Consider the following 25,199-nt stretch of genomic DNA (forward strand, 5'->3'; position numbering starts at 1 on the left):
ACCCAAAGTAGTTTGGTTGGGGTTTTTTTGTTTGTTTGTTTGGGGTTTTTTTGTGTGTGTGTGCGATTTCATTTTTGTTTTTTCTTTCCTTTTTTTTTTTTTTTTCTTGAATCCTGATTACCTTAGAGGCAGTGGGCAGGAGGTCTGCTCTCATCTGATGAAGCCCTCTTCCTGATAGTGTGAGTTGCTGATAGAATCCAGTTGCTGTAGGCATGCACATGAAATTCCAGGCTAGTGTGAAAAAAATTGATGAAGTAATCAGAACTCTGCCTGCTGCTCTGGTTTCATTTGTAAAACATAACAGACGGCTTTTGTGTGGCTGACAACTGCCCCTTCCCAAGTGCAAGATTTTTATTACCCCGGACATGTTGTAACTCACAGCTCTTAACAGATTCAGAAGCCCCAAACAGCTCGGGCCTTAACTTCAGACCGGTGCCGGAGGCAAGCAGCTGCAGCGCCACAAAGGAATGGAGCTGGGATCTGCAGCGGTGTGCAAGGCAGAGCCTGTGCTGGGGGCAGCAGTCGTCCAACAGCCGGGTCGTTAATCTGAGATCTGCTGAGCACCTGTGTCTGCATGTAGCACCTGGTGTGGGACTGAGACCATACTACAGCTGGTACTGCCACACATCCTGACACCCTGAAGGAAGGCAGGCTTCCCATCCTGGAACTGCAGGCACTTTTCTTATGTCCTCAGCATGTGGTTCAAGCTGATGAGTGAAAAACATGAAAGCAGGAAGAGGGAAGTCAAGTCATAAGAGAGCTGCAGTTGGAATGCTCTGAGCTGCTGCTTGGATGTTTCTCTTATAATGCACTCTGCTAAGAAGCCAGCCTGGACATCTCACAGTGCAAATTATTGCACTTGCTTGCAACGCTTTTATCCTAAATGATTCCTGGTGCCTGGGTGTTGGGATCACATGACATCAACTTAATTATCTTTTAGGTTTGCTTTCTTTCGAGTTTTGCCACGCTCAGGAAGAATAGTTTTAAGCGTCTCTGAGCGAAGCACACAGAGCACATGGCAGTATTTGTCCCTCTGTAAGAAGCATCACACCGAGCTGCAATTTCAGTTGATTATTCACTATGAAACCGGAGGGGGCAGCGTGATTATCCGGACTGACCTCCTGCCTGACTCAAAGCACGGGGCTTCTCTCACCTGGGAACGAGCAACTAACTTGAGCCAAAGCACACCGACAGGGAACGGACTTTCAGCACTGAGTAATGCTGTGAGGTGGGAGGGGAACTGACGGTCTTAAGTTGTTCCAAAGTCTAATTGTGTTCGTTGTTTACAAATGTACCCCTTTGTTCTAACCAGCCCTTCCGTAGGGTTGGTTTACAGCTCTGGGACGTGACAGCATTTCCCTTCCTCCCCACAGGCACAGCTTTCTCTAAGGCCCAGCAGGTTGCGCTCGTTGGATTTTATTTTATTTTTTTTATTATTGTTATAAGTTCGTTTGTCCGTAAACCTTCTCTGTAGCTTTTTCATCCCAGTTCACCGACGCTCTCCCAACACCGCGCTGATTTCCAGAGCTCGCCCTTCTCTCTCTGTATGCAGAGCCGTAATTTCAGCGACGCGCGCTGCGGTACCTCACAGGCTCCTACAACTGCTGCTCGCGAGCAGCCGGCTTGGAACGCCGGGCGCGAGCCGAGGCCGTGCGGGACGGCCGGGCACGGACGGCCGCAGCCTACAGAGAGGCGGTTTGAAGGAACAAACTGCCCCCTGCGGTTCCGTTCCAGAGCGCAGCCTCGCCTCAGGTGAGGCCCCATTCTCGCGAGACCGCTGAGACGGAAGTTCTCGCGGGAGCACCGCTCTCGTATAATCTCGCGCGAAGAGCCGGCTTTCCCTTTTCCGCGGCGCGGTGGCACCATGGCGGTCGGCAAGAATAAGCGCCTGACTAAAGGGGGCAAGAAAGGCGCCAAGAAGAAAGTGTGAGTGCGGCCGGGTGAGACGCGGTGGGACGCGGGGACATCGCCTGGCGCGCGGCGGCCGCAGGATGCCGCGGATGTGAGGCGGATGGTGGCGGCCGGGCGCAGACAGCTGAGGACGGCTGCTGTCATGGCGGCGGCTGGGCCTAGGCCCGCGCGCGGGTCGGGCTGCGGAGGAGCCCGTGGAGCGGCTCCCTGTGAGGTGCGGGCCGGCACCGTGTCCTTGGTGGGCGAGGTTGTGAAGTGTGCGGTTTGCATTTCCATCTCACGGAGTGTCTGGGGATGGAGTTGTTTCAGCCGAATTCAATCTGTTAAAACGTGATTTTTTTTTTTTTTCTTGCTTTATTTAAATTAAGGGTTGATCCTTTCTCCAAAAAGGACTGGTATGATGTCAAAGCGCCAGCCATGTTTAATATCAGAAACATTGGGAAGACTCTTGTCACCAGGACTCAAGGAACTAGTGAGTATTGGGGTTTTATGCAGTATAAAGATAGGTATTTGTTCTATATTAGCACTTCAAATGAGACTTAACTATAGAACTGCTGACGGACAGTTTTTCTTGTACGAGATGTGAGTTTTGAATTAAAAAAAAAGACGAACTGCTTGATTATAGCGAGTTATCTTAAATTGATAGTTAAAATCTAGTTAGAGGGGAATTACTGTATTATGGTCCTTCTTTAGATAAGAATATCAAACCGTGGTTAGGAAGACAAGGTTGGAGCTCCTGACGAGCTGCAGCTATAAGGAGTTGAACTATTACGGAGATGTTCTGGATGTCAAAGGGAGATAAGGAGACAGTGACATGTTGGTCATGACTGAAATTCAAAGTTATTAAGTAGGAGGTCTTTGGAAAGACAGAAATGCAAACTTAGCAGGTGATTATCAGGATGCATTGCTGAATGGGTAAACTTTAATGAGCTGCATATCTGAGAGTAAGGAACCCTTCGGTAGGAAGGCACAGTGCTTTAGATGCAGTTAATTTTGGAAGATTAGGTACGTGGAGTGGTTTAATATATTTTCTTGGTTGCACTTCAAGTTATGAAGGTGGTTATTTTCAACTGCATCATGTGAAACCATTAAAATAAGGATCACTGTAAACTAAGTATGAGTCAAGCAGCGTTAAAATTTGTAATTTTTAAGCAAAGATGTGAAATAACTGCACTCATTTGCTTCTGCTTTCTATGTTGAGAATACAAGGCTCTTTGTTTTTGTCTTTACATTGTTATTCTTCAAAATGGAAGGTTAGTATCTGGTTTGAGTAATAGTTTTCTAATATTAGTACAAGTTGCATCATTTTTTTCATAATACAGAAATTGCCTCTGATGGATTGAAGGGGCGTGTATTTGAAGTGAGTCTGGCTGATCTGCAGAACGATGAGGTTGCCTTCCGTAAATTTAAGCTGATAACTGAGGACGTTCAGGGCAAAAATTGTCTGACCAACTTCCATGGAATGGACCTCACCCGTGACAAAATGTGTTCCATGGTCAAGAAGTGGCAGGTATGTAAAGAACAAGGTCTGCGTTACTGCTTTCCTCTTTAGGAGGGGAAGTGGCTGCTGGTGTGTTTTAAAGCTGTTTCCGATGGTATCGGCGTATATTAATGAATGTCTGGTGCACATTTGGGAAGCCTCTCATGGGCATAACTGTTTCTTTTCCAGACGATGATTGAAGCCCACGTGGATGTCAAAACTACCGATGGTTACCTACTGCGCCTCTTTTGTGTGGGTTTTACAAAGAAGCGTAATAACCAAATCCGCAAGACTTCGTATGCCCAGCATCAGCAGGTTCGGCAGATTCGCAAGAAGATGATGGAAATCATGACCCGAGAGGTCCAGACCAATGACCTAAAAGAAGTTGTCAATAAGCTGTAAGCTGATGGTTTTTCTCTTTTACAGTCCATATAATTGTTGCAGTTACTGACTGAAGGCTGGTCCTTCACTTTTGTGTTTGGCAGAGACCATGTGAAGTTTGTCTCTGGTGCTGAAATGCTGATGTGCTACTTTGAACACTCGTCTCTGCATCGTATTTGATTATTAGCCATCATGTTTGCATTAATTTAAAATCAGGCTTTCCAAAGATTTTTTTAATTTAAGTGTCTAGAATAAAGTTGTAACTCTGATAGGTGGAATTGGCAAATGTTCTGGATTCCTCAGAGGGAAGTCTTCCAAAATACTGTCCTTGCTTACAAAAGTTAGATTACTGGTTGGGTCTCTAAGGACCATGCTTGCTGTGTTCTTACCAGTGTTGCAAGGAAAATGTCTTGTGATCTAAGTACACTTCACCCTCACTCTGGCGATCTCGTTGAACTGATGCAAACTCCTCTTGAATGTCATGTATTCTTAATTATTTTAAGTGTGTGTTGCTTGACTAGGAATTAGCCACAGCTCTAACATTTTAGTGCTAATCTGCTTTCTTGACTACACAGGATCCCAGACAGCATTGGCAAAGACATAGAGAAGGCGTGTCAGTCCATTTACCCCCTTCATGATGTCTATGTCCGCAAGGTTAAGATGCTGAAAAAGCCCAAGTTTGAATGTAAGTCAATCACTCTTCACATCTAGGGATGGGGGGGGGGGAGGAAAGAGATGTGAAAATAGCTCCTTTTGGGGAAAGATATTAAAGCAGCATCAAAAGATTGTGTGGCTGTAGTAGTTAAAGGCTTGTCTTTCTAGTCAGATGTTTGGCTTTCAGACTGGGAAGTCACATAGTGGTTACTCAGTTTGAGTAGCTTGAGAAGCTTTTGATTTCTTGCCTGAAACTGAGTATTTGAAGGCTCTGGTTTGGGAATGAATGATGACAAATTGTTTCGGTCCCAGATGACATGGAATGATTTTAACTTTCCCATTTTCTGACATTCCCATATGATTAGGCACTAGGTTATTGTAGTATATGTATCTGTAACTTACTCCATTGCTTGCTTTATGTTGGACTCCATCACTTAGTTAAGCATCATCATCTTGCATGAGCTTTCTGCAATGGAGTTGATCATACCTACTACATTACATGTGCTGGTGGTTTAATTTGTACGTGGTAATCGATTCAGTAATTCAAAGCTATTTAAAATAGGTGTATCTCACTGTTTGCAATACTTCTTTTTAGTGGGCAAGCTGATGGAACTGCATGGTGAAGGTGGTGGTGCTGGAAAAGCTTCTGGGGATGAGGCAGGTGCGAAAGTAGAGCGAGCTGATGGATATGAGCCGCCTGTGCAAGAGTCTGTCTGAAACTACAAATTGACCAAAAATAAAAGATTTATTACACACAACAAGTGTTTGGTTGCATGTATTGATACTGGGTGATATTGCAGTCAGATGTAGATGTATTTTTTTTAATAAGATAGACCTCTATTTGAACTGAAAAGGAGAAAATAATTGCTATGGAAATCTTTTTTTTTTTTTTTTTTTTAATGGCTCGTGTTGCAAGATAAGGAGTAGATGATGGTTTGTCCTTTTTTGAAAGATGCTATTAGAAAATACACTAAGGTTTCTGTGTTGTTTTTTTCCCCCAAAACTTTGGTCCTCACAGAAGAAACTGAAGGTGGGTTTGAAGGTTGTATTCAATTGGTGAGAAGAGTGTGAGATGGGAGCACTGTACAGAGCTAATCAGTAAATGGAGGAAAACCTTTTGTTTCAGCATTTCTTTACTGTGAAGGCATCTTCAGGATTTGTCATGTGACTGAATTTGGTGTGATCTTTCATGGAACATTAGAACAGAGGGAGAGGCGTTCATTGTAAAATGGCAATGGTCTGTGTTCTAAAACCACTCAAATTACTTGGCAGATCATTTATGTTACCTGCGTCAGGTAGTTCATCTCATTTTTTGTTGTTCTGGGTATTCCAGCTTAAAGTGCTTGTCTGGCTGAGATAAAGGGTACTATTTATGTTGTTTAGAAATAAAGGGAGGGGTAAAAACCACGCATCTTCTGCTATTAAATTGTTGGCACAGTTGCTTCTTAAAAGCTGAGAACAAAATGCTTTAACCTATTTTGGAAGGTTGCTGAGGTGTTGGTGGTTCTTCCTGTTAGCTGTGAATTCCCTTGGGACAAGAACTGGAGGAAAATAACAAGTTTATCTTGCAATAAAGATAGTGGGTGTGATCAGTGAGGGCTGTTTTTCATGGTTGATAATTTCTACCTTCTTGCAGTTGATAACTAGGTTTTGGAGCAAATAACATGCCAAATGTGGTAAGGACTTCCACTAAGACCTTTAGTGGGCTGTAGATGATGTGATTTCATATTGTGGTTCAGTTACTTTACTGTCTTAATAGCAAGCTTAATTGCAGGAGAGCTCCCACTGCGTAACTGGGTAAGCAGTGAACACAGGCAAGTTTTGAGGAGCTTTTCCCTTTTTCTCACTACAGTGCTTGCATAAACTCTTGCAGAAGTGCCTGGTTAAAACTAGTAAATTTAAGAAGCTTTTTTGTTGAAAGATTATGAAAGGAAGTTAAAGTACTTTTTTTCAGTTTGGTAGTTAAACTTGGGTGGTGTGATTCTTCAAAGCACAGCACGTGTACAGCCGTGTCTTGAAAGTGTTTAGTTTTGCCTCTTTTCTTGCTTTTCTGTTCCTTCTCTCAGTACACAACTGTCTGATGGGCTAACTAAACAACACTTTGCATTTGTCTGAAGATTCCTATGAGCAGTTACTTTAAGAGGACAAGAGCATCTGAAGTATTCATGTATGAGCACACAAAAACAGGCTGTTTGAAGTTACCATCCTAATTACCTTGATTTGATATTCAGGTAGCTCACCTTTCTTAGATTGTCAGCACAGATCTTGATTTGCTTTGCAGTTTGAGTAGTAGAGGAAAATGAACATATAAAACGTTTATGATGGTGAAAAAAGAAAGAGATAAATGCTGCTCTTATTCTTCTGCTTTGCTCTTCTGTAACGTTGAAACTGTATCTTAATTTAGTGGTTAATGTCAGCGGAACTTAATAAGGTTTGCTGTAGTGCTACAGGCATCCTTCTCTTAAGAGTTCTAGGAAGTGACATTCTGATGCTATAAATCGCAGATTACCCATAACTTCTCCAGCAAGAACAAGAGCTTGTCATGGGAGTGAAAAGCCAACTGGGATACAGTGGTACAGGTAACGTTGAGTGTCCTTGAGCCTAGCCTACAAAATTTTTAGTGCAGTTCATGTGTATATACGTGTATTGAAGCTACGTATTAGACTAAGATCTGTCAGCTTTCTTGGAAGCATGCTGCATGTATATGCTGTTCTGCAGTAATTCCACCAAAGAAATCCTAAGGACTGAACTGGCCTGTGCTCACTGCAGAATGAGTTAGAAAACTAGACGCTGTTTCTGAGCACGTTTGTGAAAAATGGCATCTCTTAGCCCTGTTTTTCCTTTAGTTGCTGGCCTGCACAGTGTATGTTTCAGAACAGCTAAGGTAAGACTATGTTGGTCAAGAACAAAAACTTGCTTTTTTCAGTTGTTCAGAAGCCATTCTACTGTTTTCTACTGTTCTCAGCTGTTTTTTTGTGTTTATTAACAGTAGGCTGCTGACATTATCACAGAGTGGCTGTGGGTACATCTGTACTTATAAAATCACTTCAGATGTAGTAGAACAAGTAGTTGTGTCACAGAGTACTGCCATCGTTCTGACACCTACTGTGCTGGGTGGTTGCTGCAGGCAGCAGGTGATAAATTTTGCATGTGTTAAGTGTGAAACACGCCTAAATGCTGTTGAAGCCATCAAGATTATCTGAGGGGCTTGCACTGCTCCTGAAGAGATGAAATACTGCTTTTGGGGGTTTTTTCATGTTGAGTTAAACATACAAGCAGAACATGATTTGTAGCCCTGTCACGTTGAGTGGAGGGCTTAGCTCACTACAGTGTAGGATGATAAAAATGCAATCATAACGTAATTATAAAAATTTATTGGTTAAATACATTTTTAATTTACAGAGGTACCATAACAAGTGTACTAGACTTAACAAAGATTTATTTACGACACTGTTATCTGCACATAGAACCAAGTCTTCTTCCTGAAGATAGTCCCAGAGTGGAGAGAACAATACAAGCCTTGCTTATCAAAGCATTTCTTATTACACTTGATGTTTGGGGCTCTGGCTGAATTCTAAGGTTACAGCTGAAACTTGCTACTGTACTGCAGTTAGGAATGGTGTTCAACTTCATTCTTCCTTTTCTGCAGTGTACACCTTAGAAATTCTATCTTCTGTATGCAGTTTCATGGTGATAGTAGGCATGAAGTCTTTAACAGTCACTTCTATGTAAGGCAAGCCACTATACGATTTTTAGTAGTTAAGCTGTCTGCAGTAACATAAACAGCATGTAGGTGGCAGTCCTTGCCCAGACTTTTAAGGCTCTGCTGCTTTTCCTTCCCAGCAAGATTGGGAGGAGATGAATAATGTAAGTAGAGTAAACTTAACTACTGACAGGCACTGACTTCAAACATTCAGTGGAAGATAGAAAAACAACTGGTCAATATTACAGTTATAAAAATGTGGGAGAGAAAATTGAAAAAAAAAATATAGAAAAATTCAATTCTACTTGGTGACTTGTATAAAAACCTTAAAAAACTGCCAGGCAAACAATAAGTAAACATTATACACTTAAGCCTCCTCCTCCCACCACAGTGATTGTATATTTTATGAAGACCTGGTATTCTCTTTGTTGGAGTGGTTTTGTTTGTTCTTCTCATGTTCTGCTCACAAGAAATTGAGAGTTTGTCTTGGTACAGGTCATAATGGAAGAAGCCAGTTTCAAGGGGGTGGCCTATGGTTTAAGTTAAAAATTTAGAAATTTAGATTTCTAAATTCTCTCTTTTGTATTTATTTCACTGGAGAAATCTCTCATTTGTTTTGCCCAAGTCCTACAGAAAGCAAGGGCTGGCTTATCTATATGAAGAGCCCTGGGCAGCTCCAGGCAGCAGAGCTTGGAGAGAGTTGCCTCTGAGGTGGACTTCAGTTTAAGCTGAATTCCACATGAGTTCAGGACAGGCTTGTTGGGATGTTAAAACTGAATAATAGCTGCACAGACTGTGATGTTTCCATCTTTCTAGGATAGCACATATGCGGTAATGGTTTTTATAATGTTAATCCCTTTAATGCAATTAAAAATCCAGTTTGTAGCTCATTTAAGCTTTGTGTGATCTTCATCCTCGAGTCGTGTGATGGTGACACGTAAGCGTACAGCACTTCACACTGGTGAAGCATCTAGAGAAATAAGTGTGCTAATATCTGTATTTGCAACTACTGTGGTGTAACTATAAATTCTGAAGAGCAAACCAGTGCTGAGGATGGTTCAGATGAGCCCCAGTGTGCTGCTAATCTCCAAGACATGTTCCCTGCTGGAAGAATTCCTTCACTTTAGTTCTGAGTGGAAGCTTGTATTAATTGTTTTGCTGAAGGGGAGGGAGGGAAAAGATTTTTGCACCAGTAGGTACTTGTTGCCATGTTTGGACCTCCTATCAACAGAACTGTAAGCCAACACAAAACTAAGCTGAACCATCTCAAGGTGAGTCATGATTGTTCTAGTTTCCACACTCTCCATCAACCACTCATCTGGTAGCATTCTGACAACTGGAACTTTAAGGTAGAAAGATCTTGTTGTATGTTTTGATATCTACGCTTTTGAAATAATGACTCATAATAACAACTTGATGTTTCTTCTTTTTCCCATATGGTACAAAAGTGATAGAATATTGTCAGCACTGCAGTTAAGTTTTTTACTCCTCCAGTCTGAAGTTAGCTGCTAATCAAGACTCATTTAACAACTCTGTCAGAAACAGTGTCACAAAATGGCATTTCCTGTCAGAAGGTCCAGATACCTCAGTCATGGTCAGTTGCTGTTGCTCAAGTCATGCTGCTGCTTTTACTAAATGATTTTGTTTGAGCATCTTTGAAGTAACCTCTTGCAAGACATTTTATCCTTAAAGCTGGGACAGACCATTTATAATGATGCTTGGTATAGCTGGTATGTGCTAACAACCTGAAAGCTAACCCTGTGCCTGCTGAAAGCCAAAACCAAGGCTGCATAATAACCTTCAAGTTAGAGATAGGAATAGCGTTGCTGAAGTATGTTCCAGTGCTTGAGTGGTAAATGAAACGCAGACGGAGTGCAGACAGGCTTTCCACTTAAATATAAGGGGGTGGAGGGGCAAATTGCTGAAATAGTATAGCTGTGCTGGGAAGGGAACTGAGAAAACGGAATAAATGCTGTCCATCACAACTCCTACTGGGAAAGAAGGGTAGGGTGGTGCTTGGCAAAGAGGGAATAGTAGGAAAACTAAGGCTCTATCTTTGACAGATGTTTGAGGTGGACAGAAAGGTCTAACATGGTTCAAACCAGTTTAAGTGCTATTAGTTAAGTCTTTTCTGATCTCCCTTTTTGAGCTGCTTGGGCTAAGAACAGGAGATTACTACACAAGGATTTGAGTTTTTCCTCTTACCAGTTTAATTTGACATTTTTCTACTTTAAGTTATCTAACTCTTAAGTGAATTCTGCTAACATGGGAGTCAAGCAGTAAAGAAACCTGAATATTGAACATGATCTACATACTGCAATTATATATTAAAAACATCACTTTAAACAGTTCTTAAAAAGCTCAAATAAGCTTACTTTATGCAGAGGTTGTACATGATAAGTGTAATACCAGATAGTAAACATAACAGAATACTATTTAAGTTAAAATGGTGTTGCACCACAGTCTTTCCCTAGTTGAAGACCACTGAAAATCGCACATGTATTTGCTCTCAGAGCTCTCCTGAAGCATGACTAAGTACATGGTCACAAAAGACTAAAATCTTTTTTGACTTTAAGATACTAGTATGACTGTCCAGAATAAGTAGTGCAAAACATAGATAGTCAGGATACATTGATGTCTGTGCTGAAAACATTCTCTCCCAGACACAGGGAGTAGAAAGACAGGCAACACTTCATGGTGTTTTTAAAACTTGAACAAAGTTTTTGGGAAATATCCCAGATCTTCCTTGTATCTCTCCACTCATCCAGTCCTCATCTACAGATTCCAGCTCTGTTATGAAATCTCCTGCCTGTAAAAGAAGGAGTAACGTGAGCCATTACAGCTTTCCATGTAGTATTAGGGCATGCACTGTTCATGGTATTCAGAAGCAATTAATAGCAATCAAACAGGATGGTAGTTGGAGATGATCGCTCCTGTTAGATTTCTTTGAAATTACATTTACCTAACCGTCTCTTAGTGTAAATTCTTGTCAAGGGTTAAAAAACCACCAGTTTGTGAGAGGAAAAAATAATGCTCCTGGATAACTTCCTGCAGGTAGGTAGGTGTGTTACAGAGACTGCTTACAGGCTGCTGCCTCGCTCACTGCGCGTGTTCCTGCTCTGGTGTGAGGGTTTTTCTTCTTCAAACACTTCAGTGGTTTTCTTTCAGTTCAGTCCCAGTATTTTCTACAAATTGTAAACTTCCCTCTTTCCTTTGGAAACTTTCTCAAAAAGGAATGCAGTTGAAGCTCAGTATGGCCTTTAAATTAAGTTTTATCTTCCATGTTTGATCTTCAGTCCTGCTTTCATCTTCCCGTGCCATACCCTTCATTCAAAGTATTGGCATAACTCTAGCCTTTCTACCAGTACCTCAGTTCCCCTTTTCTGTTTTAAAGAATCATCCATCCATCCCATAAGGCAAGCTGCTAACGCAGAAACTAATTATTTTCTCTTTCTAAAGTAATGTGTTCCAGTTGATAAATGCAATCTTGGACCTGATGCAAACGTCTGCTGGTTCTTAGATACTTGCTTTTGAGGACATTTACTTAAATGTGATGTTTTCTCATCTACAGCAATATACCATTTGTTTGTGCTTTTTCATATTATATAGGCATACAGCATATACTTCATTTTCCTTTTGCTGATGTGGCAGCTAAGGGTCGTGCTGCCAAACTTTTAGACCAACTTATAGATTTTGCAGTACTAGGTCTCTCTTAGAGATATCCCTGCTGTAATGCTGCCACCCTATTATCAAACCATCATGTTGCTGTCTTTCTGGTCAAAAAGAGAGGCTCCTTTGACCTTATTAACTGATCAAGAACTGAATGTACTACAAAATGATGTGTGTTGGTGTTGTCATACTTAATGAATTAGGGAAGTCAGTGCAAGAGTACACTTTCTGACTTTTCAGTGAAGATTTTGACAATGGTAAGGACTAACATTCTTAGTTGCTCTATATCAAATATATTTTTTGTCTATTATCTGAGTTCTGATGTTTCACACTCCAAACATTTAAGTTTTTTTTTTTTTTTTTTTAGGCATTCCTTAGCAACATATGATCTGCTGAAAAATTGGACCAAAAAAAAAAAAGGGCACTTACTTTGAAGGAAAGCTCATCTTCATTTTCACCATGAAAATCGTAGAGAGCTTTTGCTTTTCTTTTCTTCCCTCCTAAAGACTGTGATGTCTCTACCCTGGCTGCAAAATACAGAATAGATGAGTTATTTGGATTTGAGGGAAATATCTCTTTGTTTCTGGGGAAGCTTTCCTATTATGCTGGTGTTTTCTCCCCACTAGTATGTTATCAGGTGTCCAAATGTTATTACTACTGCTACATGGCAAACTCACTGTCATGCTAGACTAAAAATTTCTACTGTTACCAGTTCATTTTACAGTACTAACACATGCTTATGGTTCCACGTCTAGAAGAATTAAATGTGAAGTTCATTTCCTTAAACTCTCCAATGGAGATATGTAAGGAAAGTTGTCATTTCCACTTTTTATTTGGATATGCAGTAGCATTGTGTTCTGCATGTATTTAAATTACACTTTCAACCATTTCAGAATCTGTATCACTTTCCAAATTACACTCTGACTAAAGCCATGTCATTATTTGAGAAACCAATTCAGCACTTCAGTTCAGCTTTAGGATGTTAATGTCTCTAATGGTGCATGGTTTTTAAGGCAGTGGAATAGCTAGGTTCTCTCAGAAATTAGTCATGACTGTTGCAACTTATGGAATAATGAGCTGTCATCTAGTAGAGCACCTACCTGAGCATGCCTGAACAAAAACTGCTGGGAAAATCCCTTCCTTTTCATTTAGTCTTCCTCTATACCACGCAGAATCTACTTGTTCCAGAATTTGGATGTAGTCTCCCTTTTTAAAGGATAAGTCATCTTTGGTTTCTGCTGTAAAATCATGAAGTGCTTCACACCACTCTACTGAGCATTGGTTATTCTACTCAAATGAAAGAAGAAATAAGTTTATTTTAAAAGGGAATAGCAATAGGCCCATGGATGTTGGTCAAAACAAGGGTACAAGATTTGCACATACTGATTTTCTCTTATGCGCTACTCTCACTGCAGATACTAACCAAAAAAGCATTTCAAAGCGTTTTAGCAATTATTATATAATTTTATCTAAGCTCACAAGCATTCCTTTTTACCATTGATGGCAGAGACTAGGGTTGGACCATTTCACAATACTTAAGATACACCTAATAAGAACTGCCTCAAGCAGAAAGGATAAAGAAGGAACATATGTTAATTTGCCAAAAGCTGTCAAATCAATCTAGGTAGAGCAACTGTAAGACTTACAGATGTGCCCACACACCATTATGTACTATGGGAACTGTACTACATTTAAGCTGTGCTGCTAATCTGAGATTGTAATAGAAAGTCTAGGCTAATCTATGAAACCTCTGTGTAATTTCTGCACACCCTCCCCTCAATGAAATTGTATTACCTGAAGAAGGGGAGAAGAAACCTCCGCTTTTTTCTTCAGTGCTCCTCCTGTACCTATGTAGTAAAGAACAACTTTAGAATAGTTTAGCAATGACTACTCAATATAACATCAGCAACTTTAGATATTCAAAGTGACTGTTAAGATTAACTTCGCAAACAGTGTTCCATTTGATTCATCACATCCATCTTCTCATCCTTTCCATCTCCCTTCTCCTGTGCACTGTGATTTTGGACTTCTATATCCTTCTTACAACTGCCTATGTGTACTGCATAAAACCATGTTCTTGAACATTTTTGGTAATGTAATCGTACCTTTTTCAGGCAGATCTTCAACTACTTCCACAAAGTTCAAGGGAAAAATTCCAGACGCGCCTCTAAGTTCTCCTTTGGCCCACTCTTCATTTATATATTCTTTAAGGATAATTGTTTCACCTTCAGAAAAACTGAGTTCGTCTTTCTCATCTCCAATGTATTCAAATCGTGCTACACATCTTGGACCTCTGCACAAGCAATACAGGAACTTACTTGGTATATTACTTGGTCCCTAGAATATTCAGGTAGCGTTATGCAAAGTATGCATTGTTATCTTTTACTAAAATGATCAAAGAATGCACTTAAGATTGAACAGAAGGGAAGTTGGAGTCTTGATCTAGTTATCTTCTCTGCTTTCTGAGAAAAATGAGTATGGAGTCTAAAGGAAACGGAGGTAACATCTGTATCTGAATTTCTGGCTGCTGCAGTATTTTTGCATAAGATCATGTTCTTTCGAACAAAAAGCATTAGTTCTACATGTCTGATTCTATAATTTTGCCCATATTGAAGTAAGTGTACTAATACGCTTTTGTTAAGAGCATCCCAGGGTGAGGAAATAAATCATTGAAGATAAAAACATCAGTGAATCTGATACGTTACAGAGTTTGGCGGAATATTGAAAAATGAATTGTATCTTTTTCCTTGCTTAACAATTTTATGAATTTTTCATACAAAAAAATTTGACTTATGAGAAATGCCATGTTGGAAAACAAACTGAAAACACACTACAGTTCTGTAGCGTAGTTTAAAGCAATCTGTAAGCTTGATTCTCATCTACACTCATATTTTCTTACAAGTTGCAGCAGTAGCATTTTCTGCTCATTTGTCAGGTGTAGAAACAGCCTTTGAAAAAAAAAACCCAAGTTTCAGTTAGGACAAGACAACATCTATCACAACAAGGCCGACACTCCTGGTGATACTAGTTGCTATCTCTGCCTGAATTAGCTTTACTTCCTGCAGTTCAAAGTTATGAAAACCAATAAAGCATTACTCAGTTAAGTCATGTTCAAGGGAGCTATATCTATCTATCTATCTATTATACATATATTTATCTATATAAACACTTGTTATAAATTAACATAGCAGTTTTTAAACATACAAAGTCTTTTTTTTTTCCGTGAAAAAGATTCTTAGTGAAATGCCATAAATGTTTAGTTTTTCAAATAATATTGGTGAAGAAACTATTAACCACATTAACCTCAGCACAGATAACACCTACTTCTGCATTACCTTTCCTTTTACTTACTACTCAGTCAAGGTAAGAAAGAAAACAATATGTATCTGACTCACTTAATGGATTGTGAGGAGCAGGATATTTTTTTCCTTTTGCCATCTTCTGGAATATCAACCTAATAAGACAACAAAATAAGTAAAACCTTCAATGTCAAGCTCATACCAACATAACTACTACAAATGCTGAACTTGTTAAAATCATCTATTTTTTCATTAAGCATCAACTCCTTTAGTAATTTCCATGTGATGCTATACAGTCACTGAAATGTTCTGATATATGACAATGGTAATGCGGTTTTGGGTGTCTGATTTTTCAATCTCATGCATAGTTCATGTTTTTTTGCTTTTTAATAGCCTACTTTAATAAACTGGCTTGCAGCCAGGCCAACTGACAGAAAATGGGACTGGATGCTACTATGTATTGTTGCACTTAGCTCCAAACTTTCAGTTAGTAATTGCTCTGTATCATTTGCTAGCGCAATATATCGCAACAGGCAAAATTAGTGTTTACACATTTTTCTGGGCTTTGGTAGCCAGCTGTACTCAGAACAAATGCACATCTCCTAAATCTCACTTCAGTATTCACGTGGTGGCAGCATATATTTAAAGAAAGGTTAATTCAGGAAAAACAAACAATCGTTCTTAGCTCAGTTGTAGATAGCTACCATGAGCTAATTAAAGGGATTGGAGAAATGTCATCTAGAAAACCCATACGTGGATATGTCAAACAGAAGCATTAAAGTCCATTATTGTACTTTTGGTATGATATGAAGGATGGTCTGTGATATTTATTTAAGACTATGTGTCCCTACAAGCCTAGACATCTTGGCTAGGAGCTTATTTCCATACACATCAACAATAATGTTTAATTGCTTTTGTGAAGGGCTGGATAAAAATCAGTCAATTTCAGGCAAATTATACAGACAAAGATGATTTTCAGGCAAATAATCTTTTTACTGCTTGCTAGAGAAGCTTATACCTGTGGTGCTCCCAAGTGTCTATGGGAAACAAAAACTATGTATTACTGTTTATTAGGTATCAAGACACGAAGCTCCTATGTGGCTTGATATCATAAAACACACTACGGTGTACTGATGGAGGCCTTGTATCAAGACCTAAGCTGACATGAATTCTCAGGAAAACTCACTCAGCAAATAAGCTATATTTACTTTTTCCCCTCTTTTTTCTTTTTTCTAGTTTTGCTAAAATAATTATTTTCTTACTCAAAGGGTATCCAGCTTTTAAAACTAAAAAAAATGAATTTGCAAAGTCTCTTCCCTAGGTTTTAGGAAGTTACATCTGCTGGTATCTATGTTGAATTTGACACCAAATATCCATTCCACTGTTTTAACATAAAACCTTTTATCTGTAAGCCAGCCATTTGACAAAAAATATTAACGCTTTAAATTGTTGTTTTATGTGGAAGAGAATATACAAGGTAGCTAACAAATCTTTCTTGTAAAGCAAATTGAATATAGTTCCATGACTACGATCTGCAGGTCTATTTGTTTTTCTTCAGTGCTTTCCAAGCTTTGTAAATTCTTTTCCAGTAACACACTACAAACTAAACAGGCACCCAATATAACATACTGTGTTGGTTGCTGAGTACATGGTATTTTTCATACAGCAGCACTTCTCATCTCTGCCAGCTATCCAGTATCAGCACAGACCTTAACCGTCTTGAGCAGCCAGCCATACACCTTCACTGCATCCTAATGTTAGTGTTCTTCCATGCCCATTTGGCTGGGTTGGATAGCCCAATGACCCTTCATACAGGCACAAAATGGACTTAAATTCCAAGTTAGGCTTGCAATAGATCTCATCTAGCTTTCGAGGCATTGAACTATGTTGCATTTCTTTTAAGCTGAGCCTCTCAATTCATTTCTGTTGGACACCAAAACAACATCTGCCTCTTGCTTGCAGTTTACTGGCAAATGTCACATTCAGTAACAGGACTGCTTTAAGCTGCTCATTTGCAACAGCACAGTCTCTTTTCACTGTGCCAGCACACCCATTTGTGAAGCCACGTAGGCAAACTGATCCATCTGGAAAAAAGAATTCTGGGAATAAAGAAAAAATGTTTTACTGGGCTCAAATGCTGTCTTGACCCAATTTACTATGTGGGTGCAGAAGTGGTGATTCCAGCATAGCTTAAGGGGAGAGGAATATGAGAGAAGATGAGGTGAGGGCAAAAAGCAATCATCATACTTGTATGCTGATTTTTTATATGCAGCTGTAAAAATAATCTGCTTGTAGACCCAGATAAACTACCCAGGTTAAGAAAGAGAATCTGGTAAGGGCCATGATTTTCTCACTTGGCTTGAAATTAACAGCAAAATAATCTCCATAACACAAGTTAGCTCTGCCAAATCAAGCATCTTTCTAACATCATGCAAACAAGTTGCTATGTCTTCTGTGATGCCAGAGGGAAAAGAGATTATCTCAATAGGAGCTATAGTAAAACAGAACAAGAAAACCAAGCGTTAGGATTTAGCCAAGTATACAAAGCCCACATACAATCACTTGAACAAAACTGGCAGGAAATATCCCTGTGCGATTCCCACATTTTCCTCTGTACCACTTGGCATCAATTCTCTCCAAAAGATAAACAGTATCTCCAGAACGAAGGTCCAAGTCATCAGCGTGCTCTGCAAAACAGCATCATTTCAGTTAATGGGTGTTTTCACCCTCACTAATTTTGATCATTAACACTTTATTAATATAAATACCACGGATAAAAGTGGACTAAGTTTTCATAGGGCCTTAACTGTACTTGCTAAACAAATTAGCTTGAACAAGACGACCAGCCCAACCATAGGTAAACCCTTGGATTTTAACAACACTACATGCAGACCTTGCAGCTTCCTGACTATTTTCAAGATCTGAGTCCTAGGAAGATCACCATTTGAAAGACTTGGAGAAAAACAAGCTTCCGAAATATTCACATTAACTTACCTGCTGAAAAATCATGCAGTGCTACAGCATGGGGAGCACTTGTGTCAGAAACTTTTGGAGAGCTGTTTGAATCCTGGCAAAACCAAATTCAAACCGTTTATACATCATGGAAAATATTAACACAGATTTACTGTCATGTAAGAATAGAAACCTATAGGTTTCTGCTAATCATAAGTCTGCTCATAGCTAGAATTTATACTGGCTATTTGATATTAATACAGCCATGCCCTAAAACACATTAAATTTTGTATAAGCCCACAGAAAAGAAAATACTTTAAAGATTGTAAGTCAATTCCCTGATATATCACGTACATCACTTTGTAAAACTAACTGCTTAGCTTTTGCCCATCTTTCTGATGGGAGGGAGTCATTATCTTCATACGAGACAGAGGAACTTGACCAGTTTCCCTCTCTTCTAGCACTCCAAGTAATTACTGTTGCTCTGCTCCATAAGCAAAATGAGCTGGTGCCATAAGGCAAATCACCATTATTGGATTCTGTTTTGGCGGTTGCTTTGTTTTTATTTAAGAAAACACAAGGATTTAATAAATCATTATTGGATTTCTCAGAGTAACCTTTAAAGCCTAAAGCGCTTGATATTTTAACATAACGGGGCTTTACTCAAGACACTTACTCATGAAACATTAACCACCAGAAGAAAATATCTTACCTTACGAGGCAGTTCTCCACGGTTTCTGGGAAGGCAATTTTCCTTGGCAACTCCATGAGGCACAGACAGCTTGAATAGGAGCAAATGGAAATAGTTTGTTTCATTTCAAAGCACCCAAACATTTCACAGCATGCCAGGTGATGGAACTATTCAGATCACCAAATACAGGTAAATAATTTGGGAGTCTTCTGGAAGATGACACACTCATTTGGTAAGTATTTAGAACAGAACTGCAGGTGATAGAAACTGCTTTTTTGGGAAACCACTTTTTTGTCATCAGTTTTAGAGGTCTTTTAGCCACTTAACTTTTATTATAACATACCATGTATGATGTTCATCAACACTCTAATACACAGATATATTCTGCTTTCATTTTAACTATCTACTTATTATCCTCTAACAATACATGCAATACCAAAAAAACACTTTTTATAATGAAAAGGGATTATGTCAATACAGTGTAAATGTAAGATACATACTGTTACATTCCTCACTCTTTGCAAGCTTGATCAAGCAAGATAAGCTATTTTAAACTGCAATGCTCCCCCACTTTTGCTAAGCATTTTGACACGTACAGGCAAAAGCAATACACAAACATGAAATATATTGTTTTATCTATTCTTAATAGAATTCAGAAATGACAACTGTGAGAACCCCACCCAACTAAAGTTGTGCTTATAACTATCTATTTACTAGTATTTTCTAAGTAAGATTATATGTTGATAGATGCACTAGCCATATCACATTAACATATCAGTACATTTTTCATTACTACTATCATCACTGTTCCATGAACAAGTTTCAGAATATCTCTGCTCTTACCACATATTTATTGTAGAGAGGATGACCTGGCTTAGGTCTAGGAGGTAAAGCTGGATCTTGATTTTTTAAGACTTGGCTTTTTGTTCTCTTGGGTCCCAATCGGAGCTTGCTTGGCTTTTTATCATAAGCAATATAAGAAGTAGATCGGGAAAGAGCATCCTTCTGGGAAGAGGTCTTGGTTGTAGAGAGTTTTGGTGGAGGTGGCCTTCCAGGAGCACCTTTAGGTGGGGGAGGTCGAGCTGGTACAATTTTTCCATCCACAGGTCTAAAAATTGCGTGAGCAATCAGTGATATGTGTATTAGTAGGCTTGCCACTGCACTCTCCAACTAGCTATCAAGCTTGCTTTAAGGAAACAGTCACAATGACCAGCATAATAGAAGAGTGTATAATATCTGAAGTTCTCCAAGAAACAAACCTTCAGACAAATGAGATCAAATGATCAAGCACTTAGACAGGTTTTTTTACTACATATTTCCAAGTCTGCTCTCCATTTTTGCCTACAGCCTGCTAGTGTTCTCAAAAGCCCCCTAGATAAGGCAGGATTTTCTTCAGCAATCCAGCTTCAAAAACAGTTTTGACTGCAGCTGCCTTAGTATACAGTCCTTCCACTGGAGAGCCTTACTGAGAGCCCTGAAAACCTCAGCTGATGAAGCAGGTCTTCAGGAATCAGCCCAACTCATTCACTAAGATGTCACCTGAGGTGACTTTTGAGCCTCTGCCAAAACTCATGATCTATTACACCACTTGGTACAATGGCTTCAGTAGCTTGATTTACCATTTTTATGTAAACAAAAGAAAACACCAGTGACAATGCTCAAGCTTCTTGGTAATGCTGGAGGTACCTCACTCTCATTAGCATACCAGTAGTTTAGAAACCAAACAAGTTTAACTGATAGAAAAATTTAAAAGAAAATAATTTAATTTTAAAGAAATTAGTTTTAAATCCCCCTTGGTAAGCACTAATAAAAAATGCTGCCTATACAGCGTACACAAGCAATAATTTTCAAAATCAACTTTCTAATAGTTAATTTGCTAATAAAAATCACCTCTGTTATAAACAAGCATTGTATATATAATGCAAAACTTTGTGTTACTAAGAAACCTGGCACTACAGCGATTCCAAAAAGACAATTGTTTTATTGTTATTAGTAAGTTTTCAGTGCATTACTGCCGTTTTCTGCTACATATAGTATAATAAGAATAATTATTTGCTAATATGAATTCCTCAATGATCTGTAAAAATTATCATCACCTACAACAAATGTGCATTAGTGGGACTTAGGGCATTCTTCTAACACGTTTCAATTGTGTCAACCACCACTTTGGAAGATGTTGGTGATTTATAAGTGCACCTGGATGCAGTTTTCAACACCTATTTGAGTATGGATTTTTTCTTAAATATCAGAAATAATTTCCCCTCCTGCTCAGTTTCCACCTCTCCTCATTCTTGGCCTCATCCTAAGCTTTTTTTTCGTACTGATGAAAGAGCAAACTCCAATTTAGATTACATTAAACCTAGAAACAGACCAACCCATGCGTTTGTAAAAAGACTCAGCTAAACAAACCAAGAAAAAAAACCCAGCAAGCACACATTATTCCTTAGGAAAAAAAAAAAAAAAAAAATTTGAGCAGAAGAGTAAAAGGATAAAATTTTCACTCCAATTCCAGAGAACTACGAGAGAATCGGGAATGCTACTACAGTAAATAGAATAGGGAAAAATAACATGCCATGGGGGGAAATAATGAGGTGTTTCCTTCTTGGGTACAAACTTTCCTGTTAATGAGTAACTGTGGTAGACCAGGCTTCAGTACTGAAAGACTGTCCTATTTTGACAAAATAGAGTGAGCTCTGTATTTCAACACACAGATTTTGAGTGTAGATGGTGACAAAGCCACAATGGGCTAACTGGCCAATGCATTCATTATTTCATTCCAGTTTGTCTCAGGCATTTAGTGGGCCTGAATCTAAGCTTGGTCCAACTGCTTTTTCCTCCTCAGCTCTTCTGTACTGATTGTTAAAAGGAATAAAAATAGGTTATAATGCATTCTGCAGCTTCACTTTTTTTTTTTAACTTTTTTTTTTTTTTAAAGTAAACAGTAGAGATACTATAGATGTTAACCTGTGCTTCCGAGAAGGTGCTGGCCTAGCACGTGCCCATACCAGGGTGGCAGCATCTGCCACCTCCATTCCTTCACCACTCAAACCCAGCTGCAAGTGCAAGAGCTGCTGACCAAAAGGTCAGCAACACGCAGGAGATGATGTTCTATGTTCAGCTGAGGGTGAAAAGGTTAAAGATGCAGAAAGGAATGACTGTCAGCAGCCACTGCACATTAGCTGAAGAGCCAAACAGCTGTCCTCCTATAATCTCTCTGCTCATACCAATACAGCACAAACAAGTATGAAATAGCTAGCAACTTGGTCCTGTTTATTTATTAGTCAATATGTTAAAAGCACCTAAGCCTACTGAGTTAGGTTCAGAGTCAGTAATATCTATGCTGTGACTAACTACACAAACTTATTCAGAAACATCTTTGTTAAGTGAATCAGTGAAGAATTGCACTTACCTTGGGGGTAATGCAGGTTCTAATTGAGATGCTCCAGCCTGTTCTGTATGATTCAAGTCCTACAAACATTAAAAAGACAAGGTCATTTCATTAAGCCTAAGAAATAAAACAGATCCTGTTTAAATGATGTATTTCATATTTCAAATTACAGTCAGGAAAAAAAAAGTATTTTTGGAGTTTGAGGAAAAAAGTAATAAATAACATGACGTGTTCTAGAGTATTATTGTTGTACGTAGTGGGAAATGTAAATTGACTACCTGAATCACAGCTAAAATTGTGCACTAGGTATAACCCAGCCCTTTCTTGCCTACAACTTGGGACTCAGAGCCTAAGAGCCAAATTCAGGAGAGTCACACAAATGTGCAATTTCAGTGCCTCTAGGATTCTGACTTGCTTGCAGTTACACTATGAGCTTTGACAGATGAAAGGACAGGCTGACATAGGCTTAGAGCAGAAAATACAACCTTGATGTATCTCACACTGGAAAAAGTCTCTTGCCAATAATGTTAGGCCTCATTCAGGAAGGTATCTAAGGATGTTTTCTAGAGACCTAACAGACAAATCCTGATGAGTCTTGCTTTGGCAGATCAAGTATTTACTGCTTCCAGATGCCCATCCCCACCTTGCCAGAGATTACTACCCCACAGCAGTCAGTAGAGAGTAACATGACATAGCTGAAGGGTTTGGCCCACAGTAATGGATTAACATATTACCATCCTCCTGCTGTTCATTTTTATCCCAATGCCAGAGAATAGTGCCAACTACGCTGACCAACCACAGATGTTTGCAAGAGAATGGTAAATCAGAGTGCTGAATTTGGGTTCAAAAGTAGCCTTTTTGAATCAGTAACTTTAAAAAGGGCTGAACAGCCATATTTATCTAGATGTGGACATGTGCTTGAAACTAGTAAACATTTTTTGTGATTTTTCTCCACCTAGAAAATATTTAGATGTATTTTGTGACAAAACTTTGACTCTTGACTACATCCCCAGATGAATGCTCCTGAGTAAATGCTTCTGATTAAAAGGAAATCTGCTGCCTTCAGATGGGAGTGGTATCCTACCACCAAAACATTTCCTCTTCTGCCTGAAAAGGAGCAAACCTGTACCAACTGCTGCTTAAGGTCAATTGTTTCTATTTGTTCTATTGTAATCAGTTTCACAGATAAACACTGCTAGTTTTTGAAGAACCAGTTTTTGTAATACTTCATTATGAATTCATTCCCTATGTCTACCACTTAGCATTTGAAATACCTCAAAAGAAGTATATTCAATCCGGAACTTAAGTTTAAAAGAAGGAACATCAAAATCTTTAACAGGTTATTCCAAAATGATTGTATGAGGTAGATCTTCCACGTGCCTGTCATAATAATCTGGGTGATACTGCAAATACTTTGGGGTTGTATTGTGTAAAATGTTATTTAATGTCTTCGTATTGGCAATTATTTTTTCAGCATTGTCCAGAAAAGATAGGAACTCTATGAATAGCCTCTTTAACTATGATGTACAAAAACCTCTCTATCTACTAGCAAAAGTAGCTAAAAATACATTTGCTGGCTACCACATATCTAGTTTGAGCTTTTCATTTCTCTCTTTGCTGCCTGTGGTTTCCACAAGATTCACCAACATTTTTGTTATCATCATTCTCAACATTTGAAAATTCTGACATTTTCTACTTGAATTCTCTTTAGTACATCTGCATCAAAAGGCATACAGGATACACAGCTACGATGTGCACCATTATAACGTGGTCAGGAGCAAGGAACAGAGCCATACTTTCCAAAAATCGATGGTTCTACTCAGGTTGTGGTAAGGACCACAATAGAACAACTGGAAGAAAATTGAAGAAATCAAGCTTCACTCACCAACAGAACAGTTTATCCTGCCTGTAAATTAGGTTGGCCACAGAAGAAGTACTACGTGTATGAAATTAAAAAAAAAACAAAACAAGTATTTCTGAAGGACTTTGGCAATATTTGACCATACAAATATTGTTTGATTTTGAACCACTCTACAGTGCTTTCAAAACTCAATTGTAGCATATCCTGAGTCCAGATGCAAAATAAAGAAAATTGAAGATAGATGTAATTGAAGTTCACTAAAATCAGCAAAGTGCTTTCCAGAACTGGCAGCAGTCTAAATTACCTTATTAAATCAGAGAGCACAGTCAAAAGAAGAAAGTCTTATATTTTTGAGTAGTCCCTTTCATCCTTTGGTTCCTCAAGTAACTTACTTTAAAAGGGCCAAGAGTGACAAGAGATCTGTTACCCAAAGTAGGGAAAGCTGTTATACAACAAAACGGTACTAACTTACCATGTTTTTTACTAGGTCACCACTGTTGGGTTTGCCCACTGTGATGTCAGAGGTGTTGCCAATAGGCTTTTCAGCAGGAAGTGGAGGAGGGCTATGTGGGATTTCATCTAAAGCTGTAAAAACAAAGCTCCGAATGAAAGTCTAATTAGTAGCTTGTTTACATAGAAAGTCTAATTAATTGATTCTTTACACAGACCAACACTAAGTAGGAGAATCCAACCTGGTGTGGGAGAATCCACCTCGGTGTGGGGCACTTTACTACAAACACAACTTCTTTCCTCAAAGCCAGAGCAGCCAATGCACAGGAAAACTCAAAGACTATGAACAGAAAAGGGATGCGAAGGGAACATTGCAACTCTGACGTTGAATGTAGGAATAATTCCCATTCCGCATAATGAACCTCCACTGGTGTCTCAGGACACCAGCAAGTTATTCTAGGGTTTCAGCTGCAATACTTGTTGATATAATATTAGACGAGTAGTAGAGTTTCTACCCTTGGGAATGTCAGACTCATTCCTGTATACCCTGAAACAACATCACCATCTCTCAGCCACATTTCTAAACTAGCTCACTTTTTTCAGCTGTCAGCTCCTGGAATATCCTTCAGGCTGGAAAACAGCTGAGGGTTATTTCAAGTAACCCTGAAAGATCAGAAGACTTGGATGGAAGAATCTACAGAAAGGTAAAAGCAAAAAAATCCTGCCTGCTAGAAAATTCAGGAGGACAAAACAAAAGGAG

General features: G+C 39.2%; 2 protein-coding genes and 1 non-coding gene across 12 annotated transcripts in view; 2 read left to right on the top strand and 1 right to left on the bottom strand.

Annotated features, from left to right (window-relative positions):
* The first annotated feature begins 1,531 nt into the window (after nt 1–1,531).
* Nucleotides 1,532–5,187, top strand: RPS3A (ribosomal protein S3A). 4 transcript variants are annotated; one of them, XM_085222207.1, is made up of 6 exons: nt 1,532–1,752; nt 2,280–2,383; nt 3,234–3,421; nt 3,581–3,789; nt 4,348–4,457; nt 5,022–5,187. In XM_085222207.1, exons 1-6 carry the CDS (start codon nt 1,547–1,549, stop codon nt 5,141–5,143), a joined length of 939 nt encoding a protein of 312 aa, XP_085078333.1. In that variant the 5' UTR covers nt 1,532–1,546; the 3' UTR covers nt 5,144–5,187. The 4 variants fall into 4 exon arrangements, with proteins under 4 accessions (XP_085078333.1, XP_003205487.1, XP_085078336.1 ...); XM_003205439.5 differs by lacking the exon at nt 1,532–1,752 and adding an exon at nt 1,771–1,926; XM_085222210.1 differs by lacking the exon at nt 1,532–1,752 and adding an exon at nt 1,882–2,125.
* LOC116216638 (small nucleolar RNA SNORD73) lies at nt 4,708–4,778 on the top strand. The gene has a single exon (XR_004159780.1). It is a non-coding gene; the product is annotated as a small nucleolar RNA SNORD73 (small nucleolar RNA).
* A 2,598-nt stretch (nt 5,188–7,785) lies between the features above and the next one.
* Nucleotides 7,786–25,199, bottom strand: part of SH3D19 (SH3 domain containing 19) — a 75,814-nt gene continuing 58,400 nt past the window's right edge. For all 7 annotated transcript variants that reach the window (XM_085222199.1, XM_085222198.1, XM_085222205.1 and 4 more), the window contains 12 exons: nt 24,462–24,574; nt 22,150–22,208; nt 19,584–19,848; nt 18,762–18,830; nt 18,092–18,164; nt 17,654–17,784; nt 15,194–15,252; nt 13,904–14,091; nt 13,593–13,645; nt 12,899–13,085; nt 12,228–12,325; nt 7,786–10,938 (listed from right to left, as the gene is read on the bottom strand). In XM_085222199.1, the coding sequence (XP_085078325.1) occupies nt 10,822–10,938; nt 12,228–12,325; nt 12,899–13,085; nt 13,593–13,645; nt 13,904–14,091; nt 15,194–15,252; nt 17,654–17,784; nt 18,092–18,164; nt 18,762–18,830; nt 19,584–19,848; nt 22,150–22,208; nt 24,462–24,574 (1,412 nt within the window). In that variant the 3' untranslated portion in view covers nt 7,786–10,821. The remainder of the gene's footprint in view (nt 10,939–12,227; nt 12,326–12,898; nt 13,086–13,592; nt 13,646–13,903; nt 14,092–15,193; nt 15,253–17,653; nt 17,785–18,091; nt 18,165–18,761; nt 18,831–19,583; nt 19,849–22,149; nt 22,209–24,461; nt 24,575–25,199) is intronic.

This window comes from Meleagris gallopavo, chromosome 4 (assembly GCF_905368555.1).
Source record: "Meleagris gallopavo chromosome 4, MGAL_WU_HG_1.1, whole genome shotgun sequence".
NCBI classification, from domain to species: Eukaryota; Metazoa; Chordata; class Aves; order Galliformes; family Phasianidae; genus Meleagris; species Meleagris gallopavo.

Excerpts from the sequence above, each read along its gene's own strand:
- RPS3A (XM_085222207.1), top strand. The coding sequence starts at position 1,547 with ATGCAGAGCCGTAATTTCAGCGACGCGCGCTGCGGTACCTCACAGGCT. Across the intron at positions 3,422-3,580 it reads CCATGGTCAAGAAGTGGCAG|ACGATGATTGAAGCCCACGT; the intron begins GTATGTAAAGAA and ends TTTCTTTTCCAG. Across the intron at positions 4,458-5,021 it reads GAAAAAGCCCAAGTTTGAAT|TGGGCAAGCTGATGGAACTG; the intron begins GTAAGTCAATCA and ends ACTTCTTTTTAG.